The 23,338-nt window shown below is 35.7% G+C and overlaps 1 protein-coding gene across 1 annotated transcript; it reads left to right on the forward strand.

The window, feature by feature from the left end:
• The first annotated feature begins 7,074 nt into the window (after positions 1–7,074).
• On the forward strand, positions 7,075–8,174 carry LOC131874672 (short-chain type dehydrogenase/reductase-like). The gene has a single exon (XM_059218557.1). It carries the CDS (start codon positions 7,144–7,146, stop codon positions 7,921–7,923), a length of 780 nt encoding a protein of 259 aa, XP_059074540.1. The 5' UTR covers positions 7,075–7,143; the 3' UTR covers positions 7,924–8,174.
• Positions 8,175–23,338: the final 15,164 nt, after the last annotated feature.

Here is a 23,338-nt window from a genome sequence, read left to right on the forward strand (position 1 = left end):
CATTCCTTCATCATTTAATTTGAGCATTTTCTCAAAATTTTCCCATAATTTCTCTTGAGTTTCTTGAGTGGGATAGACTAATTCTCTGTTATGTGGAACTCTTGCATCTTGTGCTGGTTTCAAATTATTGCAATATTGACTGGAATTTGCTGCCATAGTGATTTCTTGTCCATTATGAGGAAACTTAACACATTGGTGGTATGTAGAAGGAACTTCTTGAATGCCATGATTCCATGGTCTTCCTAGAAGAATGTTATAAGATAAGTTCAAGTCCAGAACCTGGAACAATGTATAACTTTCCACGGGTCCTATTTTGATTGGTAACACCACAGTTCCTTTAGAAGAACGTTCTTCCTCATCATACACCTTGATAGTTATTTTCTTCTTTGGATCTACTGTATTTTCTGAATATCCCAAAGCCTTTATTAAACTTAATGCACAAATGTATAAGCCATACCCACCATCTATGAGCACGCGTTTGACACAGGTTTTATGAATGGTGACTTCAACATGTAAGGGACCATTGTGAGGGTGTTGCAAGGATGCGTCATCATTTTCAGAAAAGGACAAGAAATGTGGGGCTATGAGGTGTCCCACCATTTGTTTGAACTGATCCACATCTAGATCTTTTGAGACTGTTGTTTTTGTTAGAGCCTTCTCCAATATTTCCTTATGCATAGACGAAACTTTTAGGAGCTCCAAAATTGAAATTTTAGTGGGTGTCTTTTGTAATTGTTCCACTAAATTGTATTGTCTTGAAGTGGATGTTGATTTATTTGTTATACCCAGAAATGTAACCTTCGCTTTGCTTCTTGTAATAACATTGATTGGTTCTGAAGGTGTGTTGTCTTTGACAATGATGAAATTTACCACAACATCATATGTGTAAGTGTAGTTTACTTTAGCTTTTCCTTTTTCATCTTTTGGTTTGGATTGTTCACCTTTTTCATAATTTGGAAGTGGATTTTTGAATGCTAGATGTGATTCATTCATCTTATGACCATCCACTGTGATAGTTCCATTATCGATTAAATCTTGAATAAGATGCTTGAATCTTTGACAATCATTGGCTTGGTGTCCTTTGTTTCGATGATAATTGCAAAAATGATTGTCATTCCACCAATTAGGTTTGACTTGAGGGTCATAATTCCTTGCTTCTGGTAAGGTAATCAATTTATTTGCAAGAAGAGTTTTCAAAGCTGATTCCAACGGTTCTCCAATGTTTGTGAATTTCTTGCGAGGATTGGAGAAGAAAGACTTGGATCTACTGTTCTCTTGATTGTTGTTGTTTGGTACTTGACTTGATAAGTTTAAGATTGGTTGTTGTTTGGTAGCATTGCTGTCATCATTTCCTCCATTGGTAACATTCCTATTCTTTGACCAAAATTTAGGTTTGTCATTGTTATTGTTGTTGTTGTTGTAGGAATTGCAAAATTTTAACTCTCCTTTCTTTACCATTGCATCTTCTATCTTTAGACCATTTTCAATCATTTTAGCAAAAGGAGGACATTGCATTTTAAGAGGAAACTCTTTTCACTGATAAGGTTGTCAATGAATATGTCCATTTTCTCTTGATCGGGTACATGTCTCTTGGATATCTATTTAACATTCATTTCCGTCATTGTAAAAAGACCATGAAAGGTTCACCATTGTTTTGCTTGACGTTACATAGATCTAGCATTGTTATCTCATTTCTTACATTATAGGAGTATTGTGAGATAAATCTATTCACAAGTTCTTCAAAATATTTAATCCCAGATGGTAATCTTGAGAACCATTCCGTTGATTGTCCACTTAAGCTTCTAGGGAATAAACGCATCAGGTAAGTTTCATCGTGTGCAAATTCCATACTCATGGTGCAAAATTTTCTAATGTGATCTTGAGGATCGGATTTCCCATCATATTTATCATATTTAGGGACTTCACAATGTTGTGGGAATGGTATCATGTTTAAACTTTTGTCAAAAGGATATGGGAAGATGTCCTCTAATGAATATTTCTTAGAATTTGTTCCATTCTGTATATCTTGTATTTGTTGTTGTAAGGTTTCTATTTGTCGAGTGAGAGTTAACAAAGGATTATCAATATGGGTTCTTCTTGCATCCTCATAAGTTCTTCTGTCACCACACTCTCTTCTTGTATCATCATGGTCTTTTCTCGTTTATCTCCTCTTGTTTCCTCATGATTTACTTGATTTACATCCTCGTTATTGGGATCATCAGTGTTTTGATGGTTACTCATCTCTGCATCTTGTTTCAAACTTTCTATGTTAAAGTCTTGTGGCAATTTAGCTCCTGATTTTGTCAACATTAGGATGTACTTTTCTTTTTATTTTTCCAATAAATTTTCCATTAGTCTGTCAAATTTATAATCTTGTTCTAGGTCTCTAATGGTGTTATTTACTACTTCTTCACCAACATCTATGTATTCAAATTGATGAAACATTGGATTTTCTTCCATTTGTTTTTGTTGTTTTCTGAATTGCTCGTATTGAGCTCTAGTCCAAACTAGCATGTGATTGATTTGGACTTCTCGAGTTTTGATCTTCTAAAATGTCACTCAATAAGTGATCACTGGTTTAGGAAGATAAGCTTTGTTGATTTTACCATTGTTATTAGTGCGTTGCGATAAGGTATCTTGTTGTTGAAAAGCATGTTCTTGCAAAATTTCTTCGTCAAACTCCGTTCCATAACCACATAAATAGTGACGAAAACGGTGTAGGAATGTCCCGTGTTTTAACAAGATTTTGCGATTGATGTACAAGAATCTTGTCTTCTTCAAAGTAGCCTTATAACTAGGTTTTCTTTTCTTAAGGCGATATTTAAAAGTCATATAAGCATATGATGGTTTACAAGTTTGTTTGATTCCAATGTGAGTGCAATATTTATTTTGATAAAACCTAGGTTCAAACAGGAATGATATATCCAAGATAATGAACAAAGGTTGATATGATCAAGTTTCATGATAAAGGATTTGATGTTTCCTGATGAGAAACTGATAATAATGTTGATCTTTTTGCACTTAAGATGGTTCAATCACTAACTTGTTGAATGTTTTATGCTTATGAAAACCTTTGGAAATAACCTATTTGATTGATAAGCTGATTATTTGACCAGTTTAAAGACCTGTGATAGTTGAAGACAAATATACTCGAAAAAGGGTATTTGAAAATGATATTGAAATTTTGGTGTGATATGCAAAAAAACCCTCTATTTTAGATGTAGGAAAACATTTGCGCTGACCTATTTGTCAAAAGCTCTAACCTACGCGATAAATGTGCTACTCTATGTGATTAAAAGTGCTTCTATGTGAAATAAAAGAATTAAAATATAGTGTAAAAGAATAGTTTCATGTTGAAAAGCGTTATTCCAAAGATCAAATGCATGATTCTAAGGGATAAAAGTGTTGTACTGTTGTTTAAAAGAACTGTTCTATTGGTCAAAAGCATTGTTCTGTGCAACAAATGCACAATTCTGACTGTGTTAAAGAGATTTTCAAATTTTCCAGCAAGTTGTCAGATTTTTACTCAATTCAGACTGATGATTTTTTTAGTTTTTGACCATTTTGAAAACATTTTTGAAGACACAAAAGACATAATGTTTTGGAAATCAAAGTGCACAAGCAAGCACAAATCCTATGGTAGGTCGAGACAATAATTGTTGAATCTCACATGGGGTTTGCCCCGAGGCTACGCTATTCAGAGCAGATATTTAGGTGCTTGACCCCACTGGATCCACCCTCAACACTCACTTCTTTGGGGCAGCCAAGCATCGATTTCCATGAAAACTCCCCATGAAAAACTTTATATCTCTACTAAGAACCGTATGTGTGTGAGCTGCTTCAGAGGTCTGACATCCTGGACCAACAATTACAAGGATTTTGGTAGCAAATACAAAATATTTTTAGTAAGGGCTTCCGGTCATGTGGCCATACATGCGACACTTAAACTCTGTAAATACAGAAGGTTCCCAGCCTACAGAGGTTACGCTCCATAGGGTTAATGGGGAAACATAGTGTCAGTATGAACTAATCAACAAATGTTGTTCACGACTTTCGTCAAAGACATAATTTATTTAGAGTATATTGGAAGGACTCGATATTAGCCCGTTTCCACTTGGGTCGTTCCCTTCTCATTGCCCCCCTCAAGGCAACTCAGGAAGGCAAGCCCTCTAAAGGTTACACATAAAAGAAATAGGTCTAGTTTTCAAATCACCGTATACGAGTGAGAGCATACTTGCCTACTACTTCAACAAACACGAAAGAAAAAGGTTTATTTTAAGACTTCTAAGAATCTATGTGCAACTAATTTAAGGAAAACACTCAAATGCAAGGTGCATGCTGTTGATTATCCTCCTAGTTAGACTAGATGAGTAAGATATGATGTTTTACTTGAAAAACCCTTAATTTAGCTAAGTGAGGAAATGCATGAAATTTGCTCAAAATGGACCCTGCACCCACAAATGTCAATAGTTTTCAAATTCTTAAGCCTTGGACATTCGGACCTGCAAAATTGTTAGCTTTCAGATTATAAAAATTCAAATTTCACCCAGTGATAGAACATAAGTGCTAAAACTGCAAAAGCGCTATCCTAGATGGCAAAAGCACTATCCTAAACAATAAAAGTGCTAAATTGTACGACAAAGGTGCTAACCCTGTATTTCTTGAATGCGCGAATTCATGATTAAAAACACCATTCTATTTAAAACAGACGTTAAACTAAGCAATAAAAGCGCTAACCTACTTAACAAATGCGTTGTCAAATTTCACAGATGCATGAAACTGACTTACAAAAGCGTTAAATTGATTCTGCGAGAATAAGACAGGATATTAGAAAGGTAAGTGCGAGGCCTGATCCCCACAGTGGGCGCCAAAAATGTTAAAGTTGAACTCCAAAGAAATATCCTGAAACTTGTTAGTTTAGATCATAAAATATAAAAAGGAAATCTACAGGAAACTTAACTTCAACCAATGAAGTAACATGAAGTAAATGAAATAAACAAGATTATACCTTCCACGGTTTACACCTCATTGTGTCCTAACTCCATTGTTCTTGGTTGCAGATGATTTGATCTCAGACAAGCACTGGTAGCTTCCAAGATGGCATATGAAGAATGAACTAATAGTTAACTGATGCTATAATATTCATATGCAAATGATTTAAGCTAACATGATATTAAGCTATGATAAAAATTCTAAAATTGGTATTTGCTTCAAACTCAAACTCATGGATGCAAGAAAAAAACTCCTAGAATGACTATAAGATTAGCTATTAGTTTCAAAATGGCTTAGGAGACCTCTTTTTATAGATTTTTGAGTGCACGAGCTTAGGTGACAGAGATCAACGATCATGATCGAATCTTGCAAATTGGATGGCTATGAGTAAGAGGTTGAAGGTTGAGAGAAAGGGGGAAGGAGAAGACAAGTGTCACTCATCTCACCTTGACTGAGTTGAAGACTTGAGATGATATAGGATAATTGGAAAGGATGTAAGAATGAGAGGACAAGTGGACTCAAGTCCTCCTAAGATATAGTGATGTTAGAGAGAATATAGAAGAAGGCTAGGAAATATGTGCACGTACACAATATTTCATTTATTTTGGAAGTTGGAGATAATTGGCTAATAAATGATTTAATTTAATTGAATTTTGTTGAATTAATTTAGCCACATGATGAATGAGTTGGCAAAGTGGAGATGACATGGAGATGGAAAGGTGAGTTGGAAATATAATTAAATAATTAAGAAATTATTTAATTAATGAGACTATAGAATAGTAGATACATGAACAATTAAATATTAGATATTTAATTAATTGATTAGAAGAAAAGGATATAACGAATTAATTGATAAAATGTTTCAATTAAATTAATTAATAGAAGAATATAAAATGAATTAAATAAATTAATCTTTTCAAATTAACTATTTAATAGAAGAATAATTATTAAATAAATATAAAATATTTATTTAATTGCTCATAACCAATTTTATGTGTATACAATAAGATTTAATATATTGGATCATAAATATAATTTATACAAATGATCTAGTTACGAAAGTAAACAGTCTCAAATACATTACAACATATGTATTTATTATTTATAAACCAAACTTACATGATTGTAAATATGATTGACAAAAGATACTCATTTATAAAAGTAGACTAATTTCTGAAATCTATATGAATGTATTAATCAACTAAATTAATATAAAGCTATTTCTAAAATAAAATTAATATTCTTTAAATTAACATGTTCATATTCCTCATTGAAATGAAAGCTTAATCAAATTTAAGAATCTTGTAAACAAATAAAGACATTTATATTTATAATCATGATAGTTGTGGATACCATCAAAATATGAAGACCTAAAGAATTTTGTGAGACATAATTTCTTCCCATCTATAATAAATTAGAGTAACCATTAGAATAGTCAAACAACAGTATATGTAGGATTGACAAAGTAGAACAACACAATAATATTGTCTAGAATTAAATCTAAAAATTATATATTTTACTTTATCAAGGAGAGTGAATCTTCTATAATTGTTTCTTTGATATCATATCCCATCGCCATCAATTGAAAAGGTTTGCCATAAAATTATAACAAATTAGGTATAAGTCCCGGTTCACCCACCACCTATTTAAAAAAAAGTGAAACTCCAATAAACTGCTTGGCCCTCTCTATTTAAATAAATAAATCATTTTAACAAGTGCGGTTTCATCCCTGAATTATTTAAAGCTATTCAATTAAGTGCCCATTGATCACTTGATTACAAAATATGCTATTAAAAGTTACGTGACGTAAGCCTTGACGTTTGCAGATGAGATTTGAATGCTGGAAAATCTTTCCTTTCAATTAAAAGTTACGTGACGTAAGCCTTGACGTTTGCAGATGAGATTTGAATGCTGGAAAATCTTTCCTTTCAATCGCAACATTGAAATAATTAATTGATATCGCCAATCAATGTTGACTGCAAATGTTTGAAACGGCAAAATAATATAAAATCAATGACGTCACGGAAATGAATTTTATCGGCCGCCCAGATGCCAAATCTGATTTACTCGAACCTATTTAAATTCAATTCAATTCAGATTTCAGGCACAAACATAAAGCGAATTGTCTTCACAAATTATAGATTTTTGACAATGAGTAGTCAGGAAAAGCAGGGCAGCAGTTTGGAAGGGCGCGTAGCCATCGTGACGGGTGCCTCGAGAGGCATCGGCAGAGAAATTGCTCTGCATTTGGCTGAAAAAGGAGCCAAAGTCGTGATAAATTATGTAGGAAACCAGCAAAAAGCAGAAGAAGTCGCAGCCATAATCAATGAAAACAAGGACGGAGAAAGAGCGATTATATGCAGAGCAGATATTTCAGTTTCTGGGGACGTGAAAAAATTATTCGATGCAGCGGAGAAAGCGTTCGGAGGCGTCCACATAATCGTGAACTGTGCGGGAGTGCTCGATTCCAACTCACCCTCAATTGCAAACACGCCTGAAGAGGATTGGGATCGGACTTTCAACATTAACTGCAAAGGAGCGTTTTTGTGCTCGAGGGAAGCGGCAAACAGACTCGTACGTGGTGGCGGTGGCCGCATTATCAATTTGAGCAGCTCGCTTGTGGGGACTGTGAAGCCTGGGTATGGGGCTTACGCCGCCACCAATGCTGCCGTTGAGACCATGACCAGGATTTTGGCCAAGGAGTTGAGGGGGACTCGCATTACTGCAAATTGCATCGCACCAGGTGGGATTGTGACGGAGTTGTTTTTGGAGGGGAAGAGTGAGGAGTTGGTTGATAGGATTGCCATGGAGTCACCCTTTGAGCGGCTGGGGCAGAAGGAGGATGTTGCTCCCGTGGCGGCTTTCCTTGCTACAGATGATGCTGAGTGGGTTAATGGCCAGGTTATTCGTATCAATGGAGGCATCGTTTGAATAAGACTTAAGATTTAGGCTTTTGATTGGTTATAAATAGTATATTAGCTTTTCACAGTCTATGAAATGGAGTATGTAAGCTTGACGTATAATTTGAGTTTCCAATCTCTCTGAGTGATTTATCTTCAGAAAAAGAAAAGAATGAAAATGAGAAATGGAGTATGTAAACTTTATGCATGATTGGAGTTTCCAATCTCTCTGAGTGATTCATCTTCAGAAAAATGAAAGAATGAAAATAGGAAATATTGTAATGTTTTGTTTTCCAAGCAATCACTCAGAAAAAGGAAAGAATGAAAATAGGAAAATTATAATTTTTTGTTTTCCAAACTTTTTTCTTATAATAGCATCTTTCTATTCTTAAAATTTGACATGACTTGTTTTTATAAACAAGATTTTTATTTAAAAATGTTATCAAAATAAAAATTGAAGATCACAAGTTATATCGTTGATAAAGTATTTTGTTTCATCACCTCTTGGCTTCTGTACCGAGAGGATTTCATCACCTCTTGGCTTGATCTTGAACGGTATTTCGTTCGGGTTTCTATATAAATAGGGCGAGAGCGCAAGTTGTAGCTCAATCCTGCGATTACATACTGAGTGTCAATTATGAAGGGGATACATTGCCCTAGACCGATTGACTAGAGATTTAGGTGTCTCGCCTAGAATGTATCTACGTAGGTGTGCCCAAATCTGAGTAAAAACCTTTGTGATTAGAAGTCTTATTCTTATTGTTTTTCGAATACATTGGTGCAAGGGATACATGTCGTGTCAAATTGCAACGCAACATGCAATTTTCCCCCTTTATTTAGATTTGGTGTTGAACGTCTACCATCCATGTATCTAGGCATACCTTTATTCAATGGGGGCAATCAAAGACAATATTTGGTGCGACACTATTGGGAAGTGCACGAAGAAGGTGGGATGTTGGAAGGGGAGATGGTTCACCATGTCTAGCAAAATCACCATGCTTAAGGCAGTCATCGCTATCATACCAATATGTATGCTTTCATGTATCGAATTATCGAATGGGGATAGCACAAAGATAGCCTCTCTGCAAAAAAGTTTCCTTTGGGAAGGCTCCAATGAAAAAGAAACACATACCTCATCTCTTATTGTGGGACACTATAAAAAAAAATTGAAATTGAGAGGGGATGCCAGTATTCGTGAAATGCAAACATAGAACATTGCTCTTGGGGCCAAGCTAACATGGCGGATCTTCAAAATACATGTAGCCCTCTAGAGCAGACTCTTTCATCATCATTAATGATGATGAAACAGTCCCTCACTTTGCTACCATAGGTCTCCAATGGCGTGTGCACTACTTTCTCCAAGCCTAGGATGGTGACAAGAGGGTACTAGTCATTCCAAGAATCATACAAGGAGGAGCTATCAAGGTAACACACCTAATTTTCCATAGGAGGTTAGATTATAGTGCTCCTATATTTGATAATAAAATTCCGTACTGAAGAGCCCCTAGGTGGATTGGCAATAGTGAGTATGATGATTCTCTTAACCGCATACTCACTATTGCCAATCCACCTAGGGGCTCTTCAGTACGGAATTTTATTATCAAATATAGGAGCACTATAATCTAACCTCCTATGGAAAATTAGGTGTGTTACCTTGATAGCTCCTCCTTGTATGATTCTTGGAATGACTAGTACCCTCTTGTCACCATCCTAGGCTTGAAGAAAGTAGTGCACACGCCATTGGAGACCTATGGTAGCAAAGTGAGGGACTGTTTCATTATCATTAATGATGATGACGTCGAATCTTACAAATAGAAAGACTTTGATATGTTGGACTATGATTGTAAGGAACAGTTGCTAAAAAAAGCTCGGCAAGCGACATTTGCTATTATCTAATGGTAACGATAAAATTATGTATTGTGTGGCTAAATTTGATTCTTATCCCAGTAAGATTGACTTTGAGGTCATTAGTACGAAATCGATGCTTATCATTGGCCAACGGAGCTCTGTTGGGGCACAAATGTCCCCCCTAAGATGGGAGCATTTGTTTCGACCACCCTTCACAAGTGCAACTTAATGGGGAATAGACTGCAAAAGATTGGTATCTCGGGCCCTCACTGGTGTACTCTATGCAAAGAAAATGAAGAGACTGCTGACCATCTCCTGATTCAATACAAAGTGGCACAGACCCGTTGGTACCATTTTTGTCACAGACGTAGTGGGTGGTCGAGACCACTTCTAAACGGTGTTTGCGAGGTCTTTGTTTCTGCAAGCGCTTCGGGATCGGTGTACAGCAGACTTCGTTTAAACTCACCTTACATCAGTCTCCAAATCTCCCTCTCGATCTTACACCTAGGACGGGTGACAACCGAACTCTTTCAGGAGGGGTTCGCTCACATCTCCTCAAATGATAAGGTCTTCACTTGTGACGACGATGGTTTGATGGGTGGCCTGTGAACTAGCATTATATTTCTTTAGACAAACACAACACTTAGGAGTAAGAGGTTGAAGACTAGAAGTATCATTTCTTGAAAATTCAAAGGTGCGAGTGTAGCTGCACTCAATGCTCGGTGACTGATGAACTTCAGGAGAAATTTTTAATTAACACAGATATTGAAGGAGTGGTGCAGAGGATCATAGGCGAAAAGCACTTGGTGCAGGCTCAAATTCATAACGTTGAACTTTTGGAGCATTTCTTGTACAACATAGTCCATTCGTTTGGCAGCTTTGAACGTGGAGAAAAAGCAATACGCAGCTACCTCCACTGCCTTGGGCTGCCTTAGCTATGATACTTCGATGGGCCTGGTGGGTGATGCCATTTGCACCGCACTTGTGCGAAGTCTGAGGAGGTCAAATAAGCCATAACATTGTTAAAAGAGGGCCTGTATAGAAAGAGTATGCAAACTTATGCTAATTACGTAAACTATTATGAGAATCTCTTCACCCCTACCCCTATCCATATTGAGAGACTCCAAGAAGATTCGCATATTGGTTTTTGCTCTCTGAAAATCAGAACAACCATTACAATAGTTGAATAACATTTTATATAAGATTGACAAATGAAACAACATTATAAGAATATCTAAAATCAAATTTAAGAAGATTTGAATTTCTATTTATATTGAATTGTATCGCAATATTTAACATTAATAAAAACATTACAATACCCTACGGATACACTTAGCCGAATTGGAGGAAGGGAATCCTCTAGTTATTTCTCTAATCTGTATCCTGCCGCCATCAATTAGGATTGTTTCCCCAAACGATCATAATATTAATATACGAATAATTTATGAAAATTAACTGATACAAAAATACAAGTTTTGTTACAACTTAAAAATATTATTATAGTGGTAACTTTCATTAAATATAGTAATATAATTACGAAATACATTACTAAGGTTACGTGACGTAAGCCTTGACGTTTGCAGATGAGATTTGATGCTGGGAAATACTTAATTAATTAGCCGATCAATTTTGACGAAAAAATAATGTCGACTACATAAGGTCATAGCTGACGTCACTGAAAGGAACGTATCGCCCGCCCACCTGCAAATCTCATTTACTGGAATATTGAAGTCTTCCAATTTCTCGGCTTACAACCATTATTCGATTCAGGCACAAACAAAAAGAAGTCTTAACAAATGAAATTTTGGTCAAATCCCTCACTCTTGATTATCGTAGATCAATATTCTTTGAGAGTTTACATTGATTTTCCTCTTTTGATCCTTCCTCCTTAGAGCTCACTACCTTTTATTCTAGTTAGATCTCGATTGTTTTATAGAATTTTTTGAGTTCATTTTGAAGGATTTTGAAGGATTTTGAAGGAATTTTAAGAATTTTAATGATTTCAAAACTAATCAGTTCAATGCATTCAATATGTGGAGATCTTCATTTAAAAGAAAAGTCATTAAAATAAGAATCGATTATCAAAAGTTACATCTCTAAAAGGTACTTTACTTCAAGAATTTCTAATAAAATTTTCTTTTTTCTTACATATCTTTTGCAATGGCTCCTATTGATGTTCCAATCTCTAACCTAATGCGAACTTGCGCTAATAGGGGGAAGCCTACAAATGTGGGACATAGTTTCCAAATCAACCTCTAGAATTTTAGAAGTTGATTCTTTGTTGGATTTTCATTATGCTCTTATTAGATCACAATGAGAGAAAAGGGAAATAAAGTACTAAGATTCAAATAAAAATCTAGGTGAACAATGCGATTCTTTTCAATGAAATGATTTTTATTTCTCAGCAACATATTTCCAACAACCCAAATTAAAGAAAATATGGAAGTATATCATGAATACATTAAAATCTTTCACAATGAACAAAATAAATAAATGAAAAGATCATGGCTTCATATATTTATTTGCTCATAACTTTCATATCTCATATTCAGATATTACTTATAATGAATTCAAACATATGAAGCTAATGAGGTATAAATGAATACTTGATTTAAAACAAAAAGTCTATAAAGCACATAGGACAAGAGTATTTCTACTTTAGTTTGAGTATGAATAAGTGTGAGGATCTTATTTATGGGAAACTTAGCCTAGAAAAAGTTAGAAGCAACATGATAGAAAATAGTAGACACGATTATTGTTGCATGTATGAAACTACTACATGATTATGAAAAAGTTTTTAATTTGGAATTAAAATCCTTTGGATTGGTGTTTCTAGTTGATGATTGTTATACTACATTTTAAGATGAGGTTCAAGATATAATTTAGATCTTTTGTAATCTTTGGATGTGTTACTTTTCAAGTAGAAACTTCAAACTAGTGACATGCTTTTATAATTTTAAAAAGTTGATTTATCCTTTAGGGTGTTATGTCCATTTAATGGAGGCTTTCTATGATAAATTGAATTGTACAGGATATTAAAAACTAACATTTTATTCATATCCCTCATGTTGTTTCCACAATGCTTTTACATATTTACTTTTGGCATTTTAAGATTGAGTGAAAATGTAACATGTGTGTCTCTTGATTACATCTCTCCCCCTTCTTTATTGGTTCATAGGTTCTTTATAGATAACAAAATGGGACTTACAAACATGTCATGTTGTACTACCTTGAACAATGACACAATGGAAGAGAACTATCAAATTGGCATTCAAGAGATTGTAGTCTACCATGCATCTTGTTGTTAGACTAATTCATCACACATATTAAATGAGTAGTGAGGACATTCAAGTGCTTGTGTGGATTTTGAGAACCAATAGTGCAATAGTGTTCATTTGTCAGACTAAAATATTCTATGCAACACAAAAGGTATAATGAATCTTCACCTTATTTATTTCCATTATCCCTCAAAAATACCAAAAATAAGAGAAGGACAACCAAGATAATATCATGGCTATCTTTAACTAATAGAATAGAGGAAAATAGTTATTAGATTGACAACTTTCTTAAGGTACAAATTACACAAAGTAGGTCGTTAAATCTAATTTTTCATTTTATTTTATTTACATGAACAATAGGGCCCAATTAAATGATGTGAATAGTTCACCCAATAGCACAAAAAATTAAGATATTTTATTGAAAATTAAAATAATGTGCCAATTGGTGATCTAAGTACAAAAGATCTCTAATTTTTTGAGCATCTTTTGAACACAACATTGAAATTTGTAAAAATTGTGCACCATCAAGAAAATTTCTCTAGGTGAACTAGGATGCCATAATTAAAAAAATAACATTAGAATGGTTCATTATCCCATTTAAAAATCTAAAAGTATAAATCAATGAAAAAAGAAAAGAATGCATGGAATCTACTAAAGTGATGCCATGAATGCATGTAAGATAAAATCCTATGAAGGAGAGAAACTAATTTGGCCAAAATAAGCATAGAAAAAATATCTTTAACTCTTGTGATTTCTCACGGGGTTCTTGTTTGAAAGGGAAAATCCAAAAGCTAAACCCTAGGCGTGGGAAATAAATAAAAATTAAACTTAAAAAAATCATTAACCTTCATTAACATCATGCTTTAATGTCATGTTGGTGTCCTTTATTTGAAGGCCTCAAAGGATTTGTACAACTAAGTAGTAACTTATCTTGTCACATGAAATTGCACCCTATTGAAATTAGTTTAACATTCCAATGACACACTGAGAATGATCTCAAGGTGTGGGAACCTATAGTTGAGGTTAGAGACTTAGAGGAAGTTGAATTACTTTTTAAGATGGATAGAATGTGTTGATTCAACCCAACACACATTTAAACTACAAGTAATTGAAAGAAAAATAACATAAAGTACAAAAAATAAAGTAATCAAGGAGAAAATATTTGAAGGTATACATTTTTTTTGTTAGTCCAAGGTATCTTCGCGACCTAGCCCAGCACCCATTTGGGGCAAGACTAGTCCCTGAAGATGTACCAAGCCACCCATAAGCTAGGTGCATCGGTTGATTCCAGGCCTTAGAGTCGAACCCAAGACCAATGGGGATAAAACCCATGGTCCAAGCCAACTCTACTACCTGTCTGGGCTGTTTGAAGGCATATGTTAGCATTACGTGAGAAGCCAAAACAAGAGCAAGTATGATAGGGAGGATCCTAGTTTGCTTGAGTCAGCTTGACTCACTCTAAGACTTTCATCCTAGCCCAACTTGAGAATTCTCCTCTCACTATTCCCCTAATCCACTCTAGGTCCTCACTACCGAGGTTTGATACTCTGCTCTGTGTGAATTCACTTTCATAAATCCACCAACTCACTAATCCACCGGATCTCACTAGCCACCTTGCAGGGTTTTCTCTACCATGGATTATACCTACAACTTCTGCTAAGTTGTTTTCCTCCTCATGCTTGGATCTTCTCTCCCTTTGATTCCATCTTCCTCTGGTCTAAGGCTAACAGCCTAGACTCCAGTCTACCCTGCAAGTGATTCCTCTTGGTCATTGATACCTAGCCAAGTTATCATCAAGCTCGCCTAGGGCCAGTTTGTTGAAACGATCGACGCCATTCCCTAGTCTACTACACATAGAACTCTACTATACATGGATGACTCTTCTTGACAACCTCCAATGGTCGCGTGGATACCATGATGGAGAATCAAGACAGAGCCATGTTATAACTACTTGTCACCAACAGAAAACAAGAAACAAAATGATAACTTATTTACAGAGCCGAGCTTGACACGACTTCAAAATTGGGACTCACAAAACTTAGAAAAGTAACATCTACTCTATCACACTATCATTTAAAGATTTAAGCCATTATTTATAGTTTTCAAACGAAAATTGAACTTTGAGAAAGAAACCAAAAAATAGTCCTCAAATTGTTATTCAAAAGATGTTCTTTATTCCACCTATTGGTGGAGGAGCACCTCATCCCTTCAAGGGCCCATATGTGGGGCATGATTTAGTTTGTTTTTGTTTTGTTTTAAATAGGGTCTATTTAGACCCAATATGATATAATAAGGCCAATAGTGCCATTAAAATGTAAAGGTTGAGTCAGTTGAGTCATATGTCCTGAAAATTGTCAAATTGCTCAGATAGGGCCTAGTGGTCAAAACAAGTCAAAATGGAAATATCAAGGTTGTGGGGAGTATTTTGTGTCATTTTTAATGTTATAAAATGTTATTTAACCTGTTTGGGGTATTGGATGATCAAGAAGTACAATAAACCAAAAGTTGTCAAAAAGCAAGAAATGATGTCAATGCAACTTTTCAAAGTTGCTTGACAACATTTACAACAAAGGTTGGTTTTGGGTGGTTATAGTTGGTTGGTCAGTTGGAAATCCTTATAATTCTATAAATATGGTGAAATAATTCCTCAAAATGATGTAATTCTCAGAATTGAAGTTTTTGGCAATAATAGTAAGTGGTTTCCTTGCACATTCTGTGTTTTTCCTGAACTTTCCTCACATTCAATTTGTAATTTGTTAGTTTTAACCATTTCTATGTATTGAAGGTTCATTAAAATGGTTTGGGGGTTTAAGAACAGTAAATTACCTTTCATTTCCTTCAGGTTTCATGTCATTTGGTGTTGTTTTGGCAAAGATACAATAAGTTCTCTCAAAATTGTCAAAACCCAGAACTAGGGCAAACTGAGACAAAGATAATGCTATATCTTTTTGGTCTTGGTTGATCAAGCCACAAAAATTGGTGGAAATATGTAATATTATGTAAATTATCATTCCATTATTGTTTCAGGGTTTCATGATAGGTTTTGCACATGGTTTGAGACATGAAGGTGACTGAAAACTTGCCTCAAGAAGGTTTGACTGTCACAAGAAAAATATAGTCCTGATACGGGCTCAATATATCAAAATGTAACCATTGGATCTTTCTAATTTTTTGATATGTTTGTCATACTTGAGTTTTCTAGAGTCCCACTGGAGGGATCTGCAAAATATGTCCAATGGAAAAAGTTATTCATCTTTGAGTGAACATGTGTCAAAGAGGCCAGTAAGTTCTTGTTTAATAGTAACCTTTTGTACATGTTGAGGGTTGGATCAGAGTACATGGTGTTTGGTAATTAATGGTTGGTATGAGTTTTGAGATGGTGTGTGGAAGTGTCAAGGTTCTATATAAAGTGATGGTATCCTTCAAACAAACTTATACTCCCTTTGGTTTATGACTGCCCTCAATCCCAAGAAACCTATCCTAGTTGGTCTAGAAGGTATGATTGTGTTCATAGGCAAGAAGCAATATGTGTGGAGTTTTATAAAAAATTATGGCAAACCTTCATAAGGGAAAGTGATTAATCATTGTGAAACCTCAACAATGTGAGGTCGATTCCTAAAAGGTGTAGGGATTGTGTGTGGGTGTGAATGCACTACATCAGATTGGTATCAGAGCACGGGGGTAGTTCTTATTGAAGGTTGAAAGGAGTGAGACAAGATGTCTCTGAAGAATGCAGGTAGAACAAGGGAGATCCAAGAATTGAAGGAGAAGAACACAAGGTTACAAGAGTCCTATCATGCCCTCTTAGCAAGGCTTTAAGCCTTGGAGACTAGTCAGAGAAGAAATGTTGATGTAGGGGATGTTAGTGAAGAAGAGGAAGGAGATGAAGAGTTCCATGAGGCAAAGGAAGAAACTGAAGAGCATATAGACCCTGAAGAACAAAGAACACTCAGAATTCTTAAGGTGGTAAAAGGAGACAAGTACAAGGTAAGGGGTGATATACCAATGTATGATGGTAGTTTGAAAGAGGAAGAACTTTTGGATTGGATAGCAGCAATGGATGCTTATTTTGATGGCGAAGGCATACCTAATGAACAAAAGGTCAAATAGGAAAAGACAAAACTCAAGGGACATGCACTCCTATGGTGGGATCATGAAGAAGCTAATAGAAGAAAGAGAGGAAAGACCAAGGTTACTTCTTGGGGTCGGATGGTGGCTAAACTAAAAGGTAATTTCCTTCCTAAAGACTATGAAATTCAATTGTATAAGAGATTGCAAGGGTTAAGGCAAAAGGAACAAGATGTTAAGGCATATACTAATGAATTTTTAAAGTTGAGTATAAGGTCTGGTAGAGAAGAAGATGAATTTGTTAAGGTTGCTAGATACTTAGGAGGTTTGAGATTTAATATTCAAGATGAGTTGGTTGTGGCTAACCCCAATAATGTCAAGGAATGTTATCAATTATCTCTCAAGGTGGAAGAAAAGATGAAGAGGAGACAAGATAAGGCTGCAAGAGGTAGAGGCAATAACAATGGTAGGGGTAGAGGTACATTTACTTCACATAAACCAAACAATGAGGAAGAAGGTGAAGTAAAGAAAGATAAAGAGCATTCATTTTCTGATTTTAGAGGTGGTTTTGGTGGTAATAGAGGTAGATTTGGTAGGGGTTTTAACCAATTTTCAGGGAGATGTTACAACTATAATGAGTATGGGCATCCTTGTTTCAAATGTCCTGAGAAGGGAGCATCATCATCATCATCCTCTAGAAGGGTTGCATATGCTCAAGAGGAAGAGGTTAGTGATAGTCCAAAGACAATTGTGTGTACAGGAGAAGTTGGTGAGTGTTTGATGATGAAGAAGTCCTTGTTGAAGACATCAACACAACATGAACCCATTCAAAGGAGAAGCCTCTTTAGGACAAAGTGTAAGTGCAAAGGTAAACTTTGTACTTTGGTTGTTGATTCAGGTTCAAGTGATAATATGGTTTCAAATGAAATGGTTGAGAAATTGCAATTAGAGAGGATACCTTATAAGAATCCATATAAATAATTTTGGGTTAATGATGATATTAGTTTGTTGGTTAAAGAGCAGGCAAGAGTTGATTTTTAGATTGGTGAATACAAGGAAAGTGTTCTATGTGATGTTTTACCCATGGAGTGTAGCCATATCTTACTTGGCAGACCATGGCAATATGACAACCGTACACTCTACAATGGTAGGGAGAACACTTATACTCTTGAGAAGAATGGATTACAATATACATTCTTGCCCATGAGTGAGGATGTTAAGGGTAAAGGTAAGATTGTGATGTTTGGTAAGAAGACATTGGTTCAAGCCGAGAAAATTGAAACAAAATCTACACAAGAGAAGGTGGAACACAAGGATAGCATTGGGGTAATGATTGGTTCTATTTGGTGTCCTACTAAACCCACTTAGATCAGTACACCTATTATGAAAACTGATCCAAATCAGAGTGTTCTAGAGAAGCCACATGAACCAAGCCAACCGGTTCAAGTTTCTACACATGCATATACCGGTTGCCCACCAATGGGAAAGTTCTTTTCTGATCCTTATTGTGTGAATTGGATTGTAGGTTCTTATCCTTTTGTTGTTGCAGGATATTAGATGATTCAAGGTCCCTTTCATGATGGATACTCATGGGGCATGAGTTCTTTTCTAAGGGGAGTATGGTGGAGGAGCACCTCATCTCTTCAAGGGCCCATATGTGGGGCATGATTTAGTTTGTTTTTGTTTTGTTCAAATAAGGTCTATTTAGACCCAATATGATGTAATAAGGCCAATAGTGCCATTAAAATGTAAAGGTTGAGTCAGTTGAGTCATATGTCTTGAAAATTGTCAAATTGCTCAGATAGGGCCTAGTGGTCAAAACAAGTCAAAACGGAAATATCAAGGTTGTGGGGAGTATTTTGTGTCATTTTTAATGTTATAAAATGTTATTTAACCTATTTTGGGTATTGGATGATCAAGAATTACAATAAACCAAAAGTTGTCAAAAAGCAAGAAATGATGTCAATGCAACTTTTCAAAGTTGCTTGACAACATTTGCAAAAAAGGTTGGTTTTGGGTGGTTATAGTTGGTTGGTCAGTTGGGAATCCTTATAATTCTATAAATATGGTGAAAGAACTCCTTAAAAATATGTAAATCTCGAAATTAAAGTTTTTGGCAATAATAGTAAGTGGTTTCCTTGCACATTCTGTGTTTTTCCTGAACTTTCCTCACATTCAGTCTGCAATTTGTTAGTTTTCACCATTGCTATGCATTGAAGGTTCATTAAAATAGTTTGAGGGTTTAAGAATAGTAAATTACCTTTCATTTTCTTCAGGTTTCATGTAATTTGGTGTTGTTTTGGCATAGATACAATAAGTTCTCTCAAAATTGTAAAAACCCAGAACTTGGGCAAACTGAGACAAAGATAATGCTATATCATTTTGTTCTTGGTTGATCAAGACACAAAAATTGGTGGAAATATGTAATATTATATAAATTATCATTCCATTATTGTTGCAGGGTTCCATGATGGGTTTTTCACATGGTTTGAGGCATGAAGGTGACTGAAAACTTGCCTCAAGAAGGTTTGATTTTTCAAGAAAAGTACAGTCCTGATACAGGGTCTATATCTCAAAACGTAACCGTTGGATCTTTCTAATTTTTGGATATGTTAATCATAACCTACTTTTCTAGAGTCCCACCATAGGGAGCTGCAAAATATGTCCAATGGAAAAAGGTATTCATCTTCGAGTGAGCATGTGTCAAAGAGGCCAGTAAGTTATTGTTTAACAGTAACCTTTTATACATGTTGAGGGTTGGATCAGAGTACATGGTGTTTGGTAATTAATGGTTGGTATGAGTTTTGAGAGGGTGTGTGTAAGTGTAAAGGCTCTGTATAAAGTGATGGTATCCTTCAAACAAACTTATACTCCCTTTGGTTTATGACTGCCCTCAATGCCAAGAAACCTATCCTAGTTGGTCTAGAAGTTATGATTGTGTTCATAGGCAAGAAGCAATACATGTGGAGTTTTATAAAAGATTATGGCAAACCTTCATAAGGGAAAGTGATTAATCATTGTGAAACCTCAACAATGTGAGGTAGGTTCCTAAAAGGTGTAGGGATTGTGTATGGGTGTGGATGCTTTGCATCACCTATCCAACCTCGTTACAGAATGCCCATTGGGTATTTTATAGCCTCTACGACATGTCATGAATCATCCCAAACCGACGAGATTGAACTCGACACAATCGGTTTCTAACTGTAACTATCTTTTGATTTCCATCGGGTCATCGGGTTAGCACCGAAACACTTACACTGATGTGTGATGGCAGTTTACAACTCACTTTCTTTTCTATCGGGTCATTGGAGTAGCCTCAAAACACTTACTTCGATGTCCGATGACATTTTACACTTTGCGCACTTCCACATTGGTTTCCATCAGGTCATCGGAGTAGCATTAAAATACTCTTACCGATGGCGGATGGTGCGCTCCCAACAGAATGCTTCATTGTTGGGTTATCGGTGTAGCCCCAAACATGTTTTGCTGATGGCCAATGATGTGCTCCAAACCTGCTTCCTTCCCATCAGGTTATCGGTGTAGCTCCAAACTTGTGATGCCGATAGCCGATGGTGCGCTCCAAACTGCATGCTTTCCCATTGGGTTACCGGGTGACACAAAAACTAGTCTTGCCAATTCTCGATGGCTTCACTTCGATTCGCTCCACTTGCTAACTTCTCGCTGGGTCCCACCATGGTCACCAAGTTACAGGAGGTAAACCTTGTGCAACTTTCCATTGCAGTATAGCGATCGACATTGATCATCCCAGACTTGCTCACCTGTTAGCTGGCAGTTTCATCGGGTTATCAGGGTAGGTGGAAAACACTCCCGCCGATATCCGATGGTTCCACTTTGACTCACTCCAACCGCTGGTGACTCCATCAGGGTAAGTCTTTCCAAAAAACAAAACTTTCACAAAGAAAACAAAAATGCACCCCAAGCTCCAAACATACAACCTAATGGACTAGAACTATTCCTTATGCCAAAATTGCCAAAATTGAAAAGGGTATCTACTCATCCTTAGGTGCTCCTAAACCAAAGTAAACCAATATCCAAGAAGGATACACAAGATTTGTAAGTGGAAAAATTAAAGAGAAAAACCCCAATATTATGTAGATGACATAAATCCTAAATAATTTACAAAGAGAGAGAGAGAGAGAGAGAGAGAGAGAGAGAGAGAGAGAGAGAGAGAGAGAGAGAGAGAGAGAGATATGTTGGTATTTTGAATATGTTGATATGGTTTTGTCATTGATGTCAACACTTATCAACTCTGGTTAGTCCACTAACACTTGGAGAATTGGCAATGTTCACCGGCAAACAAGTGACTTATGCACAGTCACCAGTATCTATTTCACCGACAGGATATATTGTTCACCAACACTTGGAATGACATGGAGAATATTTGGTTATGTCAAAAACATCATTTGGACACTTTGTCTTGGAGATTTGTTCATTGGTATATTCGAGTTTGCATATTTGCTGTTACTGGCAGATAGGTCCAGGATAAACACTGGAAGGCTTATCTATTCCAGATCAGCACGACATGCTATGGAGATGATTTATTATCATTGCAAATGCATTAAGCCGACATGTTGAATCGGATATTTCATTGGTTATTCATTTACTTGTAAATTGTTTTGTTGTAATATCTTTTGTAAAGCCGACCTATACATTTTGGTCCTAGGCTTCGGCATATATGTAAGATCTTATTTTATCGAAGTAGAATGTAAGGAAAAAAATGCGAAAAGGATTGTAATGAGGTATATGCAAGAATAAGCAGAGCTATACACGCAGACATCATTTGAAGGTTGAAGGAAGGTTTTTGTGAAGGCATATCAGAACTAAACCGGTACTGAATCTAGCATATGAAGATGCTATTTTGAGCTGTACATCATTATTGGATTTAACCATCCAATTGTAGTCAGTGTGACTCCCATTTGTGTTTGAGTAGTGAGTTCTAGGTGCTTGGCCTTTCTGCATGTGCAGACCCCCTATTGTATACACATACTATATGCAGTAGTATCATCTGATTGTGGGTAAGGTTTCCCACCGTGGTTTTTCCCCTTACAGGGTTTCCACATGCAAACATTGGTGTTATGTGTTATGGAAGTTGTTGTCTTTTTGTTTCATGCATTGATCTTTATCAGTACTACAGTTAACTGATAAAATGTCTACTGACATTAAGTTTGGTTTACCTGTATTAAGCATTGAGTTTTGGTTAAGTTAATTTTAGTTGAAAATCATTAGACAACTGATTCACCCACCCCTCTCAATTGTCTCCGAGACCTAACAATGGAATGTTACCATGAATAAATGAGAGAGGAACCTCAAATATATAGAGGTGAGAGTGCAGTTGTAAATGTATCTCCCAAGCCTAAGCATGCCATCTAGCATCTTATGTGTGTGAAAAGTGTAAAAATCCTCATAAGGAGGAAATATAATTTTTGACATATTTGGAATAAATAAAATGAGTTATGTGAGAACTCATATAAGACAAAGGAATTGTATGAATTCCTTATAAATATTCCTACAAGTAACAAGTAAAAGGAAATTAACTTTATCAAGTAAAGATTAATTTCTAACACCCCCCTTAAGCTTTACTTGGGGGGTTTATATCAAACCCTTCAATGGGTTGTAATCCAAGATTATTATAATGATGAAAAAATTTATCTTTACAAAGTGGTTTGGTGAGAATATCTATAATTTTATCTTCACCTTTATAATATAGAAGAGAATTTTTTTTTCTTCAATTTTCTCTTTTATGACTTGGTGTTGAAGAACAATGTGCTTGGTCCTTACATGGAATATTAGATTCTTTTCCAAATCAATGACACTTTGATTATCACAATACAAAGGTGTAGGAGTTGCTTGAGGTAGACCCAAGTCTTCAAGTTATCTTCTTAGCCATAGGGCCTCTTTGGATGCATTTACCTACATGATTGGTACAACCCTTATATATAACTTTGGTAGAGCCAAGATAAGTATATTATTGTTTCTTACTATTACATGAGATTGCACCTAATCCAACAAAAAACAACATCCACAAGTAGATCTCTCATCATTGGTATTCCCCCCTAGATTTGAATCAGTATATCGTTTCAAAATAAATTCACAATTTGCATGTCATAAAATAAACCTACATTAAGAGTGTCTTTGTCTTCAGTTTCTTCTACAAGTGTTTCAGCTCTAACAAATGCTCCATCAAATATTTCAACTGATTTCTGTGTGATTCTTGGTTGAGCCTTTGTAGGT

Source organism: Cryptomeria japonica, chromosome 3 (genome assembly GCF_030272615.1).
Source record: "Cryptomeria japonica chromosome 3, Sugi_1.0, whole genome shotgun sequence".
Lineage (NCBI taxonomy): Eukaryota > Viridiplantae > Streptophyta > Pinopsida > Cupressales > Cupressaceae > Cryptomeria > Cryptomeria japonica.